A 22,635-nucleotide genomic window follows, 5' to 3' on the forward strand; every position below is an offset into this window, starting at 1 on the left:
CGTTGACGCTTGGAGGCTTATGAACCCGCAAGTCAAACAGTAATGAAAACAGTTGTGACCTGATTTCAAGATCCTGGGAAACGGACTCAGATAGATAGAGAAATAGTTTAAGTTCAGAAGAATCACAGAATACAACACGCTGAAACCACAAAGCTGCATGCTTTTTCTTTTTCTGTTATTCCCTGCTCGCTTGCTTGCTGTTTGTGTTCCCTTTCGTGTCTTCCTGTTACCTTCCTTCTGATTTTCTCTCCGTGTATCTAATGCAGCAACGCTGTCCTGCAAGGAATAGCTGTCACCCGAGGGAACAAAACACTAGATGTTGCCCTTTGGAGCAGGAAGTTGGCACAGGGCCAAGGGTGGAAAATCTATACTCGGTTGCATAATATAACATATCTTTACCTCAGATGAACTCTGAGGAGGCCTGGCAGCTGTGAGCAAACAGAGCTGGAGGGCGGGAGTTTGTGTGTTATTAACTGACTCCGTTTATGTGGAAGTGTCTGTGTATGTGTTGAGTGCACTCTGTTTCTTGTGACTTGTGTTTGCTGGCTGGTGCAGCAAATGGGACTGTTTGAGACAGTGACGCAGACAGTGATAGACCCTTGTTGGAATAGAAAAGTGAGAGTAAGAGTAAGGTAGACAGAGGCCAGAGTTAGACACGAACACAACTCTGTGGCTTCTCTTTTTTGGCCCAGCCAGCCAGTTACTCCTCTCCCAAGTACAGCTGCAGCGTACACTGCGAGGGAATTCAGATATAAACTTTCTGCTCTGTTTAGGCTCAGAGAAATAGCTGCAGGATTAGTGTGCGTTACATGGAAAGTTGTATATTTGACTGGAAAACTCAGTGCAGGATGAGGATTTCATGTCACTGCTAAAATATAAAACACAGATGGGCCAGATTTAGCTTCACCCGGCAAGTTTGTGGAGCGGACAATCTTTTGGTCTTTGAGTTTTCTTAATTCACTTTCATGCTGAACTCAGCTCGCTTCTCTCCCACTCGGAAGACTTCTAGATTTTCTCTTGGTCAAACTCTTGCAGGAGCTCTTTTCATGTGATGGGCCTGCGAGCGTAATGGAGAAACAGTGTGCGGCGCCGGCCCTCTTTTGTGGGTTTCTGTTTGTTGAAGCGGGACTTGGAGGGAATGGATCCGAAAGAGGTTGACTGTCCTGACAATGTCGAGTGGCTCGCAGGCTCTTTAGCATGCACGACGTCTTGAGGGAAAACTGTGAAACTCAAACGGAGCTCATTGTGGTCATTACCTGGAATAAAGCACAATCACCTCCGCCACCTGTGGCAAATTGCTGTTGATAAAAACTGTTGTTGGCCTGATAGACTGTATCACTTATCAATTCACACACATTTATTCTATTCATTGTGCTCTTTTTTTACCCCCTTGCCTCGTCTTTTTGTCTCCATCTGCACACCTGAATAGAGTCATTTCCAAGCTAGAGTTAGGGCTCATTTGGGGACCACAAATTGACTGTATATTGCAGCCAGGCTGATGAGATTTATGATGAAAGTGAATAGGGACGGTGTGGGCGGGTATGCAGAGGTGCATATTATGGTGCGTTTTTTTTTGAATACTTGGAGGAGCTAAAGGAGTGAAACAACAGCAGAATTACTTTCTCTAGAGAAAGAATGGAAGCGGGGAATACAGCGCGGAGGAAAAGAAGGGACAGGAAAGAAGATAGGGAAATGGGTGGGATTGAAAGAGTCTATAGTCTGTATATTGTAAGCAGACTGGGGAGTGCTCTATGATATCCTTTTTTTCCCTTCAAAGCATGATTTGTTTGATTTACTCTCTATCAATCAGCGAAGGATGTATTTAAACAGACTTGAAGTATATTTGGGAAAGCCTCTTTATAGCTGTGGCTGTTTGTGTTCTCCTTTTACTTTCCTTGGAAGCAGACTGTGATTAAAACGGACGATATAGGCGTATTGAATTTCCTAGGGGATTGGAAGGAACGCAAATGCATCATAACCATATTATACTAGTTAGGAGCGGTGTGTGTTGCCAAGCCTCTGGATACAGGAGAGCACAGACGCAGTTATACTAAAGGGAACCGAGTCCCACAGAATCCCACAACTGCAACAACACCAGAAGACATTTGACACTGTTGGACTGTGTTTGACATTTCATAGGATACACACAGTACCAAAGCCTGCGTTGCGTCGCACGAGAAGCCAGGTTTTTCTTTCTGTGCAAATTTCTGACGGCGGAAACACCCCCGAAAAAGTTTCTCTCTCTGTGTCCGTGTGCGTGGTTGTGTGTCCGTGTGCCGCAGAATCCGTTCGGCATTTTTGTTTTGAGGGAAGCATGTTGCTGGTGGGACTTTGGCCTGCACAATCCCTCCTCTGTTAAAACAATGCGCCGGTTGTCCTCCCTAAACTAATTACTCCCTCCCGGGGGAGAAAGGCAACAGCACCAAATCCCATAGTTAGGAGCTCTGATCTGGGCTCTTCTGTAAGAAAAGGCCTCATTCATTTCCCTCCCTGCTTCTACCATACACACACACACACACACACACACACACATTTTTTCACCGTGATAGGGTTTCATCATTTTACATGTGCAATTTAATGGGTTTATAATTCACGCAATGTGGCTTTGGATTTTAGAATTGTTGTTTTTTTCCTCCAAATATATATTTTTAATGCTATTATGCCTTTATTCAGATAGAATCAGCAGATAGAGTCTGAAATCGGGGAGAGAGACAGAGAGAGAGAGTGTTTGGGTAACGATATGCGTTAAAGGAGCCCAGGTCGGACTCAAACCCGGGTCACCAGCTTGGAGGACAACAGCATCTGTACATGGGAGAGTGTGATCTAATCACCCCTATAGTAGTTGTTTACCCAAAAGAAAATACAGTGATTCTGCCCCAATGCATTGCTGGGAAAAAAAAGCTCATATTATGGCTGTAAGCTGTCACATATTTATGTTAGAGGGTTGAACAGTGCACTAAAGTGCTCATATGACAAACAATTTGCTTGTTTGGTATTCGACCGATGGCACCAGTAACTTTGAGTGAAAAATGTATCCGGGTTGGCTTCGTGTAGCACTGATGTTCAATCAACAGACGCTTCGAGACGCTTTACAAAAGAGCATATGGGATGAAAATGCATGACGGATCTTCTCCTTTTGTATTCCTCACGTTCCTGTTGTCCACACTTCCTTGCCGCTGAGTTTGGGTCCGAGCAGGATGTGCATGAATGAGGATGGCGGCGGTTGTGGGGACGGCACAGTCCGATGGTGGAGGCTGGGCGTCGTGTTGTAATGGGTTAACTTTATCTTAAAAAAAAAAAAACAGTAGAGAAGGGTTTGAATTCCTCTGACAGAGCAGTCGTTTAAACAAGACCAATATTGGGTAAAAAAAACCCCTCATGGGCCCGATTGGGTTAAGTTTTCATAAACTTAGTGAGTTGAACAATTATGGCCTAAATTGACCAAGCTCATACATCAAAATCTAAACAATGGTCATTAATTTCACATAAATTAAGCACAAATGTACCTATGTATTAGTGTTATCATTCTGCAATTCTGTAAAATTAGCTTTATTTTATTAATAATATAAAAATCTAAGAGTTAGAAACAATATTTTAAAGGATGTTGGTCAGCAGATAAATAAGATAAAGTATCCATCAATCCATTCACTTTACCGCTTTTTCCCTTTCGGGGTCTCGCGGGGGCTGGAACTGATCCCAGCTTTCATTGGGTGAGAGGCGGGGTACACATCGGACTATTTGCCAGTCAGTCACAGGACTGAGATAAAGCTAACAAAAAAAAAGTAATCTTGGAATGTAATTATGTGAAAAGACAACAAAACATTTAGTCTTTTAATGCAGAATTCTTCACTGTGGTGGTCATTTTGAAAATGCTCAATAAGTGCCTGTTTGAGTGATGCTTTTATTGCTTTGCATCTTTGCATTCTCCCCCAACCTCACATCTGTCATCGACCCCCCCCTTATCTCTCAACTGGCACCATGTAGCATTCTGAAAAGTTTATTACTGTAACTTCAGACATGGAAGTCTGCAGAAGAATAGGAGAAAGGGATGTGTGCGCGTGTAAGTGTGTAAGTGTGTAAGTGTGTTTGTGTTGTAGCATTCACGGGGAAAAAAAAAAAAGCAGAGGGTGTTAAAGTCTTAATTCTCCCTTAACCAACCTGTTTGGGTTTGTTTATATGTCTGTCCTCTCTCAGGCAGATTAGAGCAGCCATTGTGTGAAGGCTTGGGAAATAAGCTTGAAGTTTATATTTGGAGATTGTTGTGGTGCTACGTTGTTGGTCTAGACTGTTAGGGTTTAGACGTCTTTGTTTGTTTATCTGGAAATAAGTAAATTCCATTTGTTGCCGCTGAGATGGAGATTTGGTTTGCAAGGCTGGACTGATTCACTACGATGCAGCCTGAAACATTGTATCACTGAACAGCATTTATTTGCATCTTCTATTTTGTCACTTCCAATGCTTACATTGACTTTGGGGCTGTTTTTTGTTCAGTCTGTTTCACACTTGGAAGTGGAAGTGTAACACACCACATGTCCTGCCGTAGTCAGGGTATATAAGGAGACAGCTATGCGTGCTTATGTGTGTGTGTGTGTGTGTGTGTGTGTGTGTGTCTGGTCGGGTAGTGTTTTGCTTGGGCCGACCTCCTTTCCTGTGGTGTGTGTGGGCTTGTGTGTGTCCAGCCTGTGTGGACGCTGCGCCCTGTTTGTGCGGCTCCCTACTCGCCCTACAGCAGAAGCGGAAGCTCTGCTTTAACAGCATTAGTAGGGCTCTTCCTACAGCCTGCGGTCCGCTTTGTTAACCCATCAGTGTCCTCACTCACTCCTCTTTTCCTCCTCGTTGGCCTCCATGTCTTGTGTTAACTGTTTCAGATTTTTCTAAATGTTATCTGCCCTAATTCAACTTCATGTGAATTTGTCTTTGTAAACTCTTTTGTCTTCTGTTACTGTCTGGCTTAACGACTACTTATAGCCTTGCCTGTTTATTCAGCCCCTGTGCCAACTTGTGCAACCGGCCTGCGAGCTGCAGCCCTGATTGGCTGTCTCTTCAGTCACTCCATTAACCCCTTTGTTCCCATTTCAACTTGCAGTATAGGTTTATTAACCTCTCATTATGCTTCAGATCCACTCTTAGATGTGAAAAATATGTTGCTGTGATTTTACATTTGAATTTGGTCCCAAATTTCTACTCTTTTATTTACAGATCGTATCAAGCGGATGGTTAAAAGAGGTAGACCATCATTAAATATGTTTCTGAAGATGTTTCAACGAATGTAAACATAGTGTCACTTGGGGAACCTTGCCTCTGTTCTTTCATTCTTACTTTCTTTTCTTTTCTTTCTGCCCTGCCCTCTGTCGTTTTCTGTCGTCATTTTGTTCTTTCAGCTTAGTGATGTCCTTCATCAGCGCTCTTACAGACACATACAACCAAACCTCTGTCAAATATTCGCCCCTTGTTGGTGGTCTGTGGTCACAGAGGGCCCCAAACAAAGTAAAGGCCTCCAGACTTTTTCAAATCCATTCAGAAAGAATGTCAGATCATCACGAGTGTTTAATTAATAACTTATGACGACGGCTTATGTTACTCAGCTGATTTATAGGGAAAGTTGGAAAGACAAAAAAAGAATAAATATAGACAGACAGAAGGGAGGGGGGGGGGGGTGTATACACAGACGTGGTGGGTGAGATGGTGGGGGTTGCGAGTTAGGGATTGCGGCAGAGCATTTGCATAAAGGGCAGGGCAGCATGCCCAATGGTGGAAAAGGTTGGCATCAGGCCTTTCAGACTGGCAGAGAGAGAGGACTGGAGAGAGACAGGGAGAGAGAAACAGGGGGTGTGGGTGGGGGGGAAGGGGGGGGGGGGTTGTAGTCTATAGTGCATCCCTTGTTCAGAAAGAGGAGGTCCCTCGCTGTTGGCAGGAGAGCAGGCTAAATCTCTCGTTTGATTGTGTGGTAGATTGTCCCTTTATTTGTCTGATTGCAAAGCGTTCAACACTGCATTAGTAGCGGGCTTCACTTTCCTGGAGCATTTATGCAGGAATGAGTTTCTCTGTCTTGGCCTGCTCTGTGACTGTCGCTGCACATGTCTCAGAGTTTGCATTGTGTTCAATCAGCACATCATGAAGTGTCTGTTTTATTCAGTCTGCATTGGTCTTTACCACATCTGAACACGGCTAACGACAGTCTTCGTTTAGCTTGACGACGACTTCAGATGTTTTATTCCATCAATCAGTCTTTATTTGTTTCGCGCCGATTCATAACAAATGTTATCTCAAGACACTTAACAAGAAGAGCAGGTTTGGACCGTACAATTCACAATTTTCACACGACGCGGAGATAAACACAGGCCTGACGATGAGTGATGAGAGGCAGCCAGTGGCTTTTTCAATCTATCTGTGTGTGTATGTGCATGTGTCTCAGCGCCACAACACTGCTGTTTGCCTCCTGCCGGCTGTGGTTGTGGTCATGTCATGGTAATATGGGAGTGAAAGGGACGATTATTTAGTGTGGGCCTGTGATTTCTGGCCATGCGTCTGTACACGGTAGAGGCTTGAGCTGGTAAAGCGATTTTTTTTGTTTGTCTTATGACTACTGAAAACACTTTTGACACCCAATATCACATTCACCCATTCACACCACATTCACACACTGATGGCCTAGGCTGCTATGTAAAGTGGGAGCAATAAGGGTTCAGTGTCTTGCCCAAGGACACTTCAACACGGGCTTGCAGGAGCTAGGTATTGAACCCAAAACCAGCTGGTTCAGAGACGACCGACTCTACCGTGAGCTACAGCTCAACAATAAGTGTTGTCCAACCACCCACAGTCATGATATAACTTTGTACAAAATGATGCACGTGACATTTTAGAATATTTACACTTTCGGTGAGAGGATTGCTGTTATTAAAACATGGTGCGGAAGTTTAAAGGATGTATACATATTGCATTTCAAAGTTAAAATTGTCTTATTAATGGGGCGCTGGTGGCGCAGTGGTTAGTGCTATTCCTCCAAGCGGGTGGCCCGGGTTCGAATCCGGCCTGTGGCTCCTTTCCCGCGTGTCATTCCCTACTCACTCTCCCTGATTTCTGACTCTATCCACTGTCCTATCTCTCCAAAAAAAATAATCTTAAAAAAAAATGGTCTTATTAAAATAGTAAATACATAAAGAAAACTATTTTTACACTGTTAATTAAGCAACCATCTGTTTCCACAGCAATCAAAAGCCTGCTCAAGGTCAGCAAGTGCATCATTTTTGCTTTTAGATATTTTATTCTTATTCTTAAAATAATGCCAAGTGAAGGCTTTGTGTAGTGCTAATACAGTGCTTGTGTTCTCTTGTAAATCAGTGTGAAGCAAAAGGTCCTGCAGCTATAGAGAGAGAGAGAGAGAGAGAGAGAAGGGTGGAGACTAAGCTTTGTTACTCATTCGTGCAGAGTTCAAACCTTACACGACCAAGTTTGCATTTTCAAACAGTAAAAGTGAGTATTATTGATGGTGGTGTCAGGTGTCACACGCAACTCATGACGTTACAAATCTCCTCTAGTGCAGCAGCACTGTTTGCAGTCGGCGTTTACCTTCAAACAGGCAACAAACACAGACGTTCTGCTCGAGCGCGCCGCTCGTCTCGGGTTTGAAACACAGTCATTTTGTTTCTTCTTCCAACAGTGTTGTGAAAGGCTGACTACGGCATTTCACACTCATCCCTTTGAATAGAGGAGCAAAGCCCTACAGCTTTGTTAAGCGGCAAGTTAACACATGAACCTGAAGATCCCTTTCATTTCAGGCTGTGTTGAAAACCTAATGCCGAACGTGAAGGGATCACATAGGCGGGTTTGGTGTTACATCCCTTTGCTTTGAGCCTGTTGATAAATCAATGCACTTGTTATTCTCTGTGATGCATGTCAACCACACTGTGTAGATCAAAGTGTAAGCCATATAAAGTAAAGGCCACCCTGCACTGGCTGCTTACATACAGTTAAAATGATATATCTCACTTCTAGTACGATGTGTCACCAAGCTACTCGTGAAAAATATATCACCTTCTATCCAACCAAACTAGGAATGCAGGATCAAACTGAATTTATTTGATAAATAGATTAAGACCAAGTGCACCATGTATCGATTACAGTGCTGATTTTTATCTGGCTAGAAAAGGAAACACCCGACAAATACTGCCAAAACCCGGCCCTAAGTTTGTCTACTACACCTTTCACATTGTCAGGATTCATATTAGGATCTTGGTCCAGGAAATTGCATTAATGGACTGGTGTGTTTTCCATGAGCCTTAAATATTAGACTTCAATCTTTAGAGATAAGACAACAAAAAGGGCACATTTTTCTAAGTTTCACTGTTACTCAGTGTGTAATGGCAGCAGGGTGAGCAGCAGTCATCTGTTAGCTGGCACAGTGAGAAAACACTCAGTCAAGGCTGTTGTGGTTCTGAGTTGGCCTGCCCAGGCACGGCCAATCGCTCACGTGCTGGCACACACACGCACACACACACACACACACACACACACACACACACACACACGTTAGTGAGACACAAGGGCGGTTCCTTCATCCAAAGGCAAATATTTTCTAGACATCTGCAATTGGCTTGGGGTGGAGGGAAGCTGTTTTCTCAGTCTGTGTGTGTGTGTGTGTGTGTGTGTGTGTGTGTGTGTGTGTGAGTGTGAGTGAAAAAGCAGCGAGTAACACCTTGACTTTTTAAGCTCAGTCCAGCACAAGCGTGACACCAGCAGAGTCATGATCCATCTCATAAACGTCATGGTGCTTTGTTAAGTCTGGACGATACATGATATATGTATGTCAGTGTGTTGCTGTACTCCTCCCATCCCACTCATCAGTCCTGATGTCTTCATCCAAGATGATCAACGTGTCTCAACATGATCTGAGGAACAAATATTGTTTAATAAAATCTCAAAAGAGAATTAAAAAAAAGCCTGAAGTAATCTGTTACACCTTGTTCTCTTCCTTCTCAGAGCATAATGTGTGATTCTTTTGTTTCATGTTGGAGCACACAGCATTGAATTTTCCCAAGTGAATTCATGTCTGTGTTGCAGGTTCATTTGCAGTGCACGAGTCATTTCTTTTTGCAGTAACCTTTAAGGTTAAGTTGAGGCCTCTATCTCAAAATATAATGCGATATTGAGGTTCATAAATTTAAGTGAGTTGCAGGAGCTCCTAAGCCACAGGACCAAAAGAGCCCAGTTGGATTTGCAGTGCAGCCAGGCAGCCGAACTCCTTTGTGGGGATGGAATGTGCCGTGCGTGCCTCTTCCTCAGCTTGGTGCCCCCCACTCCACCCCACACGGCCAACCCCAGGCACGTTAGCACGCAGCCACCACAAATTGCTTGCAGATTTTTCACACATAGTAATGTGTTGGTTTGTAAACTCTGAGAAGTGCAACCGACGTAGGATGCTAAGCTTGTGGATCTTTGCGCATCATTTAGTCGCTGCAGTAGCAGGACGTGTGGTCTGATCTCAGGGAAGCCGCCGGGGGAACCCCCACCCCCAGGCCATCTTAAAAGTATATTATCCTGTATCCCTCCCCTGACTGCAAATGAATAACAGGAAAGATAACTGTGTGTGATAACTATAGAAGGTCACACAACAACTACTGTGGCTTCTTCTGTTTTCAGTAACAAACATAGTGAGTTAAAAAAGACAATCTTTCTAGATAATTAGGATACAACAAACACCCCTGCAATCTTCTGATGGTACATTGTATGAAATATAGTATTTCACCGACTCAATGTACACAAATCTGTCTACTCTGCAGAATCCTGCACTATTAAGCAAATTATTGAATCCCTGCACTTCCCCTTGGCCACCTCCCTCTCCTCCCTGGCTGTGTGTCACCAGTTTCAGCCCGGGGGTCAGAGAGAGCTGGTGTCAGGCTCTGTCCAGGGTCAGGGACACTCAGCTGGGCAGGAGAGGACAGAGCTCAGCCCCATGCACCAGCACAGAGCCACATTAATGAAGGGCCAGAGGCTGGGAGGCCCTCGGGTTGTGCCGAGCGCGCTTTAATTGGTCTGATGAGATGCAGCATGGCCCCGACAAGGTCAAGTTCCACAGGACGGAGCAGGACAAAGCAGAAACGAGAGTCCATGCTGCAGGGCATTGTGGGTCAGAGCAGAAGACACTTTAAGTTGGTAGATCTTTTTTTCCAACTAAAACATATTTATCATAGATTATAATGAATGAATAATCTATTTTGGCTTTCTTAGGGTTTCATTCAAAGGGTTTGAATTAATTAGAGGAGGAATTTAAATTCTGGTTGAAGCACAAAATATTCTCATAAAAGGAATTGAGGTGAGAAGTAAATAATGCATCATACTGTGCCAGAGTTTTGATTATTTGGCTTAAAGATCTTTCTTCTGAGCGGAGCTAACTACCACCATTATTTGCTGGAAGGTCAAGGTTGCCTGATGAAAAGGGACAATTTTTACTTTCGTAGCACTCAATTGATGCGCCTCCATGCATTTTAATTAAAGGCAATACTTCTTAAACATGCAGACTGACCTCCTGCTGGTTTATTGTCTTATTGATACTTTTTGTTAGTATTTAGAATTGTCATATAATGGAAATACCGGAGAAAATAATGTCTTATATACCATAGACGGACTGATGATTGACAATCTGGCATTCATGTATCTGCAGGAGTGTTCTGCATTTGATTGTTTAAAAATTCAACGTAATTCAATGTTAGTAAACCGTTATCTAATATTAATTATTTGTCTTTGTCTGCCTAAACATCACATCAAAAAATAAATTGACATAGTCTATGTTTTCAGAAGCACAATAGGAAGAATTGTGTTTATTATTATTTTTTCAATGCAAGTTCATAAAAGAAAGCCAGAACTAAAATATGCTATTTTTTTTATTTTTAAATACCTGCTGTGGTCGTCGAAATAGAGCTGGAAATCTAAAGGGCTTCACTAATGAATCAAACTCTGGAGTTTCTCAAAGTAAAGAGCCTTTTCTCTCCTCGCTGAAAGAGTTAATCTGAAGTTGGCAGCCAACTCCACAGTCTCGGTCAGACGTGCAGAGAATTGGAAAATAAAGGGCTTCAAAATGATTTCTTTTGTCTCGTCATGGACTGTTGAAAATCAGCAGAGGGTTTCTAGGTAGCACGTTTTGAAAGTGAAATCGAAGCTTTTGCGGAGAAAATGTGATTTTGTGATGCGTGCTTCAATTGTGATCTTTGAATAGGCTCATAATATAAAATAAAAATCATCAAAACACATATTTTATATTCCAGGGCATGATAAAACGGAACAGATCTTTGAGATCATGATAAAAGCAATGATGTAAAAAACAAAAATATTTTTTTCAAGAAATTTGGAAAATAAGTGGAAGGAGGCTTTACACACGAATGAATAAATTATTGAGGATGTTTCATATCTGGAGCTTTTTTTTACCAGGTTATGGATTATTTACCGGGGACTGCTTAATTTTAATAATGTTCAGTTCACTCTAATGGAACATAAAAGTTTTGCATCTCCTCTTTCTGTGTGAATTGACGTCTGATTTTAGTCGCCAAATCTAACTGTGCCGGTGCCAGTCCGTCGTTTCAAAAACTTTTTTTCCACATCCAGCCTATTAACATTTCCAAATTATTCATGGAAGACTTTATTTGTGATGTCACTATAATCAAGTTTTTTATGTGCCCCATTTGAAGAGAGACAGAGTGATAGCCTACAGGAAAAAGAAAAAGAGGGTGAAAGTGATGGCGCATTTTTAATTGATTTGGGTGAGTTTTTGCGCCTTGTTTATTCAATCTTGATGATATTGTAGGTAAAGCCGAATTGTTAAAAATGGTGGTGTGGAATAATATATTTCTTTTAAATCGTGTTGATCCAGTAGAGTAGGCTAAACAGCCAATGAACAGATATATATTCGTTATTATTAGTTTATTTGTATTTCCAGTGCATCATGCAGGTTGGTCAAGCAACAGTTTATTTTCTGGGGCTTTTAAAGTGAAGGTGAGATGACAGCGGAAGCTCGTGCTTAACACTGATTGTTTGAAGATGTTAGAAAACACCGCTTACTGCTAATGACGACTGAGAGCTACAGGCCAAGCTTATTAAGCCTTTGTTTAGCTTCGAGGTAAGGAGATAAAGCCAGAGACACTCCCCATGATATGTTTATGTCGGTTTTTTAGCCTACTTTTACTCGTTGTGTTGCATTAAATATGTAGACCTCGTGTGACGCAGTAGATAATTCAGACATCTTCATCTAACTCACCCACGGAGAGTGACAGTTTTTCTCCCTACAGATTAGTAAATTATCTGCGAACACTTATTCTTGGAAACCTATATAAACTATGAAAAAAAACTTATTTTTTCTTAGAATAGCTCGCTAAGGAAATTTACTTGCACCCCCCCCAGTCAATCTCCGGTGACATATGAATGGTGATGTAGCTACTTTAATTAAACTATTAAACAATTAATTGATTAAACAAACGTTTAAGTTCTACTGAAAAGCAGAAGAGGGGATTCAAATTGCCTATTCAGTTAACTGACTTTTTTTTTTCTGCAGTTGACAGAAAGAGCTTTCACTTTGACGCCACACACATGCATTATAAAAGCACAGTGAGATGTGTGACCCCCCCATTGCTGCGTTTGGTGCTTTATCTTAAAGTGCGTCACACGTTGGCATCGATCAAAGACTTTTATCCTTCACTGTTTTAACAGATGAAGGGTGGGAGTCTGTTTCATTAGGCTGATGTTTATGACTGGAAGATGGAGTGAGGCTGGAGGCCGTGATGTTTATTAAAGGGATAATTAAATAAGTATTGAGTGTGTTTGTCTCTTAGCATCATGCAAACTGACATGTTAAATAGAGCTTCAATAACCTCGGCCATTATTCTAAAGCTATAAAAAAAACAGTGTCATTATTGGTTCACACTTTAAGTAACTTTCACAAATGACAAAGTCAGGATTCAAGTCTTCACAATCCAGGGGCTCAGACCAACAGTTGTTCACATTTTCTGCTGGGAATGAATATCATGATTAGCATTAGAGTTATCTCTCTCCTGTGTATTCATTTTAGCTGTAACATGCCTAAAGGTTGGATGTTAAGCCCTTATCATTTTCCAAGTGTCCATGGTGTTTGTGTAGGTTCTTCCCACTCATCCAGATCATGGTAAATTCGAAGCTTGATCCAAAGGCATCTGGACTTGGGGCTCTTTTAAGATCTTCAACCTGGTCCAGTTGCCTTTTGGATCGAGCTTCGAAGTGTCCATGGGAATTTTTTTTTAATTGCTTGTTTTTTCCTGTAGGTCACAGATATTAATTTGACATTATGCATTGCAAAGGACAGCGTAAAATCCCCATTTCTGAGAGTATTGGGCCAGGAAGTGTTTTGCACTGCTTGAAAGATGATTGAAACAATTAGTCTCCCGTTGAAATTCTTGCAGGTTCTTTGGATCGACGGTTTTAATTGACTAAAGGGGTCAGCTCCACATGTTTCTTGCAGATGCATTTGTTGGGTTTTGTTGTATTCAATAGATTTTGTTGCCTTGGATTTCATCCTTGGCAGAAATGTGGATTACGTAAACAGCACAGAATTTTCCATGTCTTTAGTTTTTTTTTTTTTGGAGTCACAAAACTCCTCTTGTGGTCGGTCTATGATTCAGCAGCTCTTGTGCCCTTAGTCTGTCTGAAGCAGGTGCTACCCTGAATGCCATGCTTCACAATAAAGCAACATGGCAGCCAATGTTGGCATTGTCGACATACACCGAACACCAAATGCTCCCAGAAGGTTCAGTGGGAAGGTGCAGAGCTAATTTTGGGATGGGGATTTCATGGGATACACTCTCGCTGACCATTTATCTTGTAGTTTCAGAGCTGTTCATTACAGCAGAGGCAGATTCTGCGTCCTCCCCCTTTAAATTCTGTAATCATTTCTTTATTTAGCATCATCTCGTCATTGATTTGTGTGCGTGCAATCAGAGGAGTGTGGCTGCCTGGGTTTGTTTCTCCCTCTTTGTTTTGCTGTGGTAAACCCATGAGCAGCTGCTGGTGGTGGGGTCTGGAGGGATTCTGAAGCTGTGTGTCCTCTCTGTGCCATCCTCTGCCAAGGTGGCATTATGCAAGCACGGAGAAGGGTAGAGAGAGACAGAGGAGCGCAGGGGAGGGCGGGGGACGAGGGATACGAGGTGATGGCGGCCATAGTAAAGATGGAGGCGGGCTGAGGGCTGTGGGGATTGGTGCAGGAGAAGACTTGCTCCCCTGAACTTTGCCTCCGTGTCAGAGTGGAACTTGTCGATTTGGCAAATTGTGCAGCGTCGGACAAGGCTGCTCGCTCTCTTACACTCCCACCTGCTCCCTCCTGCTCTATCTCTCTCTCTCTCTTTCCTGCTCGCTCTGTTCCTCTCCCTCTCTTTGCCACCACAGCCCCCCCTCTCCTCTTCTCTTTTCCCTCCCTTCCAGCTCTTGAAGCTAACGCATTGGCTGGGCTACAGGCATCTTGTTGCCAAATAGGTGGGCCCTACTCGTGTTGGCAAAGACTCAAGCAATGGTTAGGGAAAGAACGTGGAGAGGACGAGAGACGGCGAGCGAGAAACAGAAAGAGAAAGAGAGAGAGTTGGAGAGAAAAGGGGAAAAAAGAAGCAGCACTTGGCTTTGCCAGCGGTCGTATGCGCTCGTCCAACATTGATTCGGCTCTCTATTTTTTTTTCTCTTTATTCTCTGCTCTGCTCTCCCTGGCCCCCCCATCTGTGTGTGTGTGTGTGAGTGTGTGTGTGTGTGTGTGTGAGTCTTGCGCCGGGCCCAGGGATCAGAACAGACACCACTACCAATTACACTTTGCCAAGGATTTTTTTTTTTTGCTTCAAGGTTCATTTTTTTTTTTTTTTTGGAATCCGTAAAGGATTGTTTACTTTAAGTGCGTCTTTTTCCGAAGTTCTTTTTCTCTATAACAGTGATTCTGTTAATATATCACATTTTTATTTTTTGTTACAAGTTTAAAATTTTTGTTTTTCCCTCTTTTTTTTGTTTTTTTCTAAAGAGCTGTTGGCCGTCGTCCTGCGGCATTGAATTTTGTCGCTCCTTAAATCTTTTTTCTTTGTTTTTTGTTTTTTTAACTTTGGCCCACTGTTTTTAGTGAGCAGCGTATTCTGCTAATTATTTTCTTTTTACAACCCCCTCCCTAAGTTTTTTTTTTTCATCTGCTAATTCTCAACAGCCTGCCAAAGCAGCACTTGCTTTACATTGGGGAGCTCGGGAGGAAAAAAACTGGTGCAGGAGATTTTTTTTTTCACTTTAAAAGCTGTGCCAAATTTATGATGAGAGTGCAAAATGGTAACTACCAGGCCGTCTGTCTTCCTCTAGCTGTGTGGTTTTCTGTGGTGATTTCTTTCTGCCTTCAGTTTGTTGTGGAAATGTGAGTCTGGTTGGAGCTCCCTTGCATGGTAGAGCAGATAGGAAATGGTATGGCTGATCTTTTAGCTGCACATTTCAACAGTGGTCTTGTGGCGGCAAAGCTTGGCGGTGGTGACCCTGGCACAGGAACGCTGTGGCGAGATCTGGGCTTTGTTGCCCAGAGATATGTAGTGAAGGTATTACGGTTCAGCAGAATAACTTTTCCTTTACAGAAAAGCAGCGGGAGTGCAACTTGGCTCAGCTTTCTAGTTGCTTTTTGATTTCAATTCATTTATTTTGCATGCGTTATCTTGAATGCCTTTTATTAAGTCAATATTTAAAAAAAGATTTTAGATCTAACAGTTAAGTTAATTTCTTTAAATTGCTGTTTAATTATTTTTTTAATCTGTATGGTATTGATAAAACATTTTGACATTTTTCTCTGAAAACTTATAATTTTAATTACTTCAAAATAATGAATAATTCAAATTAATATGTAATTTGATTCTAATTAATTGTATAATTGTAATTTATATTTACTTATTACAAAAATGTTATCAATTATTTTTTTTATATTTTATGACTTTTTAAGTATCTCTGTATAACAACGTTCCGATGGTTTTCATGCTCCTGGATAAATTATGAGCCTGTTTTTTGCCTTCTGACATGACGCCTTTCTATCTTGTCACAGGATGAATTTCATCCCTTCATTGAGGCCCTCCTCCCCCATGTACGTGCCTTCTCCTACACCTGGTTCAACCTGCAGGCCCGTAAGCGCAAGTACTTCAAGAAGCACGAAAAGAGGATGACCAAGGATGAAGAGCGTGCAGTGAAGGATGAGCTGTTGGGAGAGAAGCCGGAGATCAAGCAGAAGTGGGCCTCGCGTCTGCTGGCAAAGCTGCGCAAGGACATCCGGCCAGAGTTCCGTGAGGACTTTGTGCTCACCATCACAGGGAAGAAGCCCCCCTGCTGCGTCCTGTCAAATCCTGACCAGAAAGGCAAGATCCGACGAATCGACTGCCTTCGCCAGGCTGACAAGGTGTGGCGGCTGGACCTAGTGATGGTCATCCTGTTCAAAGGCAGCCCCCTGGAGAGCACGGATGGAGAGCGGCTGGTCAAGTCGCCCCAGTGCTCCAACCATGGCCTGTGTGTCCAGCCGCACCACATTGGAGTGACGGTCAAGGAGCTGGACCTCTACCTGGCCTACTTCGTCCACACACCAGGTATGTTGTTAGATTCTACACAAGCATCCATCGTTACAACTTTTTACATTTATACGTACACAGGGCAGTATGTCATGTGCAACACACACCTTGGCATGTGAGTCACAGATTAGATGCTGCCTTTCACCATGTACCCAGCTGAGTCTGTGCCAGGCTTTGATAAATCCAAACAGGACAGATAGCACTCATGTCTTGACATTTAAAGGGAAAGTCTGCACAGTGTAATCTCTAAAAAATGTCTTTCAGAGGGATGTTTCTATCTGGTTTAAAGAGATTCTGGGAGTTTGACAGTCAGGCTTTAAACCCATGTTTACCTAGAGATATGTTTGCGTTGGTACATTTGTTCAAGTATTTGTGTGCAAATTTGTCTAAATCCAAATGTGCATGTTTTCCAGTGCCATCTGTAAACAAAAGCATCTGCAAACCTGTTTATCTGTGTGTGCATGCATGTGCATACGTGTGTTTGTGTGAAGCAGTTTGTCACATGTCTGTAATCCATGTGTGTGTTATTTTGAGATTGGTGTGTATCAGTAGCAGTGTGATGTGTTTCCGTGAGGTCTTTTGTGTGGTGGTCTAAAGAGTGCAGTGACAGCTGGAACAGTCCCAGGTAGTTTAGTTAGCAGGGAAAGTCAGCCTGTCTGCAGCCACAGCCACCTCAGCTTTACACCACTCTGCGCACACACACACACACACACACACACACACACACACACACACACACACACACTTACAAGTGGACACACAACTCGTTGTTTGCCAGATTGTATCAATCTCTCACACGAAGTGTTTCTCTGTATCTGTTTTTATAAAATGATATTTACTTTATTCAGTGCATGTGCTTCTTATGCGGCCAAATATATTTTAGAAGGATGTGTATTCAAACTCACATGTATTTTTCTTGGGAGTCTGTTTGACAAATGTCTGTTGGACTAAATAAACTCACAGGATCATTAAAAAAAATATATTGATATCAATTTAATTTCATACTTTATTTAGTACTTTTGTACTTTGTACGTTTTTTTTAATAAGCAAGTCTAATTTGCTTCAAGATAGTAACACAGTTTTGATAAATAATTATTACAAATGTTTTATTAGCCCCTCCCCTTTTAAAACCTTTCTCTTTTGAAAAACAAGGAGTTTTTTCCAATGGTTATTAAAATGTATTTCTATAATTCTAAATGTTTTTATTACTGAAGTGTTACTTAAATAAACAGAATTATGATTCAAATAAAACTATCTTCTTAAATGATAAACAAATAGCATTCAGAGCTTTGGAGATCTGACTATCTTAACATTCATGTAAAATTGGTAAGAAGATATCTTTAAATAAAAAAATTTGAACACAACTATTGATAGATCCTCACTAATATTACAAGGGTATTCAGACAGACACTCAGATTTGTACATGTGTATGTTCTGAGCTCTTACTGTCGTTCAGGATCATAATCATAATTTAAGCTCAGCTTTGTCTCAAGTCTAAGCAGCATTAATTCAAGATTCATTATAGAGTGCTGGTATTTTTTCTCCATGTTTAGCTACTTTGCAGATACAGGCTTGTTGTGTGTTTCCATAATTTAGGTGTTTGCAGTTGGAGTCAGACGTACTTCTCTTCACACAGTCACAGAGCTTTTCTCTGCCCTTTACTATTATCCTTTGTCTCTGACCACAGACTGGCATACAGTTACAGGACCTTAATTCTCCTCCTTGGCAGGGAGGTGCAACACTCCTCTGTGATAGAGTACCCCTTGCCAGGCTCCTTTCAGCCCAGTGTGTAACTCTGCTTGAGTTTGCGGGGCCTCCATGAGCGTCCCTTCCTGTTCCAGAATGTGCCGTGGCGAACCACGGCTCAGATTAGCTCCCAGCGCAGCCTGGTGCCCCTCCGAGTAAAGCCTTTTTTTTACTCTGTGCCAGATTCCAGCAGCCAATCATCCCTGTAAATACACTGGGCCAGCCTTCATCTTAATGAATTGTGTTTCTTTTTTACGTATATTGTTATTTAGTACAATATTGCTCTTAAGTCAAGAGCACACCATTCCCTTAATTGAATATAAGCATTTTTTATGATTGCAAGATGCATGTGTTCGAGAGGAAATTGCGTCCATTTTTGTTGTCATGTCCAAGTAAGCTTTGCGCATTTAAAGCTGTATCTTCTCACGTCAACTGCTGTGGGAGGGCGAGTGCTTTCTTTTTCTGATCCTGCTCAGCGTTTTCACAGAAACCTGAAAGGCATTTTGCACATCACTTTTCATGTCCGCCTAGAATGGAAAGGGGAAAACATTTCAAGTGAAAACATCCTATTGTATCAGCTGGAATTGCTCTGTTTTTTCTGAGGCTGACTGGGGTTAACCAGAGTTTACAGAGGACAGACACGCTGTGGCTCCATTCTAACCTTTAGGGTGGCAGCGTTACAGTTGTATTCTTAGCTCCTCATTCCAGGGTGTCTGTGTCTTGCGGAAGCTATCAGTTGCCAGGCCTGATGATTGGACCACAGTCGTCTTGCCCTCCCTTCCCTGCCGCGGTGTTTCAGTTCTCTTGTCCCACTGATGTCACTGTCGCCAGCTGCAGGGAGGGGGGCTCTACTTTCAAGCGGCGTGATTGACAGAACATGAGATACACACTCCCCCTTCTCCTTCTCACACTAACCCCCTCCTCTGTTTCTGCTTGCCTACAGTACAGTATGTGTCCCTGCTTTTGTCCAGTTATAGACTTGGGCCCTTCTAGACGAGGCAGTGAAAGCTGGGACAGATCACAGCCGCTGTTCTTAGATCTGCGCTTCTGCTATGCAGCTGCAAAGAAGAGTTCCTCTGCAAAGAAAAGAGCATTTTTCTTTTGACAATTACCTGGCTGCACACACAGATCATGATATTATCATTGCACACTGATGAGTCAACTACAAAAGTGGTTCATATTCCCTACACTTCTTCCGGTGCATCTGATGGTAATGATAACTATAATGGCTCAGGGATGTGAAGGAAGTGAAGGAGACAGAGGGTGAAAGAGAGGAAGGATCCTATCTAGTCATTGATTCCATTTCTTTTTCTTTTTTTTTTTAAACTCTGGCTTGCCATTTGGGTACTGAAGTCCTTTCTCCTCGAGAGACTCCTTGATCAGTTCATGTTGTTAGCGCATTATGGGCCATAATCCCTTGTCTAATGAAGCACAGTCATCAGAAAGCTCACACAGTTCCAGCACTGGTCATGATTTCAACTCAAGCTGACTCATTCAGCTTTTACTGCTGAGGCTGGTAGGATAAAAATATGTTTTGTTTGTGAGTTTTAGTCTCTATATCTGCTCTCTGAGCTGAAGGCAGACCGACCAGAGGGCCAGGTCAAACAGCAAACTGGTTGTGTGTGCCAGACTGCACTGTATCTCCATTCTGCTATGGTGCTGCTAAGATGTTCATTTATGCATCAATGTGTCTACTGTGTGTAGTCTTGCTGTTACAAATGGCCAAGAGACTTTATAATAGAGGCGAACAAAGAGAGGAATCGACAGGGAGACAGACAGCCAGACTGAGAGACTTAACGCCTTCACGTCACGCTAATCCATCAAACACATCTTATCTGCTATGCCCAGTATCCTGAGCTTCAAATGGAGGTAAAGCTATCAGATGCAGTTACATAATGAAAAAGAGACCAATCAAGACGCAGTGGAGTTTTGTCTTTTACTCACCGGCATGAATATGGCACTGTGGTAGCAGAAAATGTGCGATAAGAGTGAGAGTGTAGCTGCAATAATTTGTCTGTACAGTCAAGCAATGTGGTCCTGTCAGTTATTAAGTGTATAGAGAAGAAAAGACGAGAGAAACATAATGATTCAAAAGTAGAAAAAAAACCTCTTCTTTTGCTTAACAGTGAGTGGTGTATAACAACAATTTCTGGAGGGAATGCAAAATTTGTACTCCAATGTTCTGGCACTGGTCCGTAACCCGGGCCGACAGAGAAACGGAGAGTGTCGGCAGCGAGGGAGCCACATGGTGTGAAAAACACTGCTGGCCCTGACACTTTAAACGGAAACTTTCTTATGCTTTGTTGTCATTTGAAATAATGTGCCCAATGAAGTTTGAGCTTCAACAAGCTTCCCTCTCATGGAGGACAGCGTCAGTGACACTGTGGTGTTTTAAATATGCACCAAGGCACAGGGGCCTCCGACGATCCAACATGACCCATTTTAAGAGCCCCCAGTTTTTCCAGTGTCTATTTTGGCAGCGAGTGTATCATAGAGGGAGGGGATGAGAAAAGAAAACTGCACCGCAAGAGTGTAGGGAAAATGCTAGTGAACAGTTTATTCCATTATGATCACGGCCTTGAAATAAATCGATGAAGAGAAGGGAACAGAACACCAACGTACGAGTGGCCCCGATCTTCTGACCTCCTTTTAACCGATCTCTCAAAACTTTCCTTTACTCCTAAGGTCCGACTTTCTAGCAGCTCTTTGGGCTTGGTAGCAGGCCAACTGCTCCAAATTCACTGTAATTATCCAGTTTAGTGAATAATACTCGGAGAGATACACAAAAGACTGAGTATATGATTGAATTAAGCCTAATTTTGAAACAAAGGTCAGGTCTTAGCTTTGCAAATAGAAAAATGCCTTGTACCAGAAAGTGCCTATTGTGGGGAACATGGATTAGCTTTATTTCCTAATTTCACTGTACAGTGATTTTTAATTATTTTGTGTAATTAAGGAGAATAAATACATGTTATGGTGTCTTTCAGCAATTTAGCAGCTCAATTTATATCTCTATTTTTTTATACTTGCTTAGCAAAGGGTACAAACATTTAACAAATACAGTTTATATTTTTCTCAAGACAATTAATAACTATATAACATAAATTAAAACTGGCATTAGTGAATTCAGTAAACACATGAAATTAAATTAACATAAAATAAATAGCTGTAGTCATTTAATTGCAGTCTTGATTGTATTTTTTTCCTTGGAAAAAAAAGAGTGACACTAGATTACAGCACATTGTTCCTCTTGTTTTATTTATGTATAATTTGTGGTCTGGTTTCTCTGTGTGGATTAGCATGACCGGTCATCTCTCTCCCTGTACAGGTGCCAGACCTGAAATCTGTCTGTCCCCTAAAAAACATACGTGTGTGCGCACAAGAGGGGTGGCTTGGCTTCTCGGCCGCTTTAGCCGAGGGGCAAAGAGCAGGAGGAGAGGAGAGGAGGAGGAAGTATATGATTCTAAAGGAGAGGAAAAAGAGAGCGTCTGGGCCGCTTCCCAGCAAGCCAGATTCTGATCAGTCCGCTTCGCGCCTTGTTCCCTCGGCCCAGTGGAGCAGAGCGCGGCGAGGTTGCCCTGTAATTGGGACAGCGCTTTCCATACGGAAAACAGGACCGCAACACCATGACACCGTTGAGCACAGATCCCCAGTCTCTGTGTGAAATTTTGTTTTTATTCAAAACCCTCTCAAAAGCAAAAATTAACAATGATACATTAACAAAATCCTTCTACATAAAAACACCCCAAATAAAATCCTTGAATTGAAGACTGAAAATTAACAGATGAATTAATATCTCCTTTTGATTTTTCACATGCCTTATTTATTTTCTCATTTAATGGTAATGAATGTCTATCAACGCTGTTTGGATGATACTGAGTGCTGATATAAAGTAAAAAGAAAAGCGTAGAATAAAGATGATGCAAAAAGCCTCGCTGAAACAAAGAGAGAGGGAGGGCAGATATTCAGGCTTGTGGGGCTGGTTGGCAGCATTTGGCACCCAAAGCTGCAGCTCTGTTTAGAAGGTGCCAGCTTTTCAAACTGACACAGTCTCTGCCAACGTCACTCCTTCTGATCCTTTCTTTCTCTCTCATTTTAACATTTTCCCCCGTATCCTTGTTTTCAGTTACCACGTCTTCCCCTCTGAGCGTCCCCTTACGCCCCTGCCACCACTCCTAGGGCTGCTTTTCACTGCGGGTGCCCGGAAAGCGAATGCACAACGTGATACACTCGGATCTTATTTTGTCGAGATGTGGCTGAATAAAATTGCCACCCTGTGACCTGCCATAATTTGTTCATTTCCTTTTATTTCCTTCAT

General features: G+C 42.3%; 1 protein-coding gene across 18 annotated transcripts in view; it reads left to right on the plus strand.

Annotated features, from left to right (window-relative positions):
• The window catches only part of nfixb (nuclear factor I/Xb), a 126,289-nt gene that overhangs the window by 24,163 nt on the left and 79,491 nt on the right, over positions 1-22,635 (plus strand). For 7 of the 18 annotated variants that reach the window (XM_061065945.1, XM_061065947.1, XM_061065956.1 and 4 more), the window contains one exon: positions 16,058-16,589. In XM_061065945.1, the coding sequence (XP_060921928.1) occupies positions 16,058-16,589 (532 nt within the window). Of the gene's footprint in view, positions 1-5,199; positions 5,227-14,468; positions 15,307-15,354; positions 15,564-16,057; positions 16,590-22,635 lie in introns of those variants that run through there. The other 11 variants (XM_061065954.1, XM_061065952.1, XM_061065950.1 and 8 more) reach the window with 10 other exon arrangements.

The sequence above is a fragment of the Labrus mixtus genome, chromosome 20 (genome assembly GCF_963584025.1).
Source record: "Labrus mixtus chromosome 20, fLabMix1.1, whole genome shotgun sequence".
Classification (NCBI taxonomy): Eukaryota; Metazoa; Chordata; class Actinopteri; order Labriformes; family Labridae; genus Labrus; species Labrus mixtus.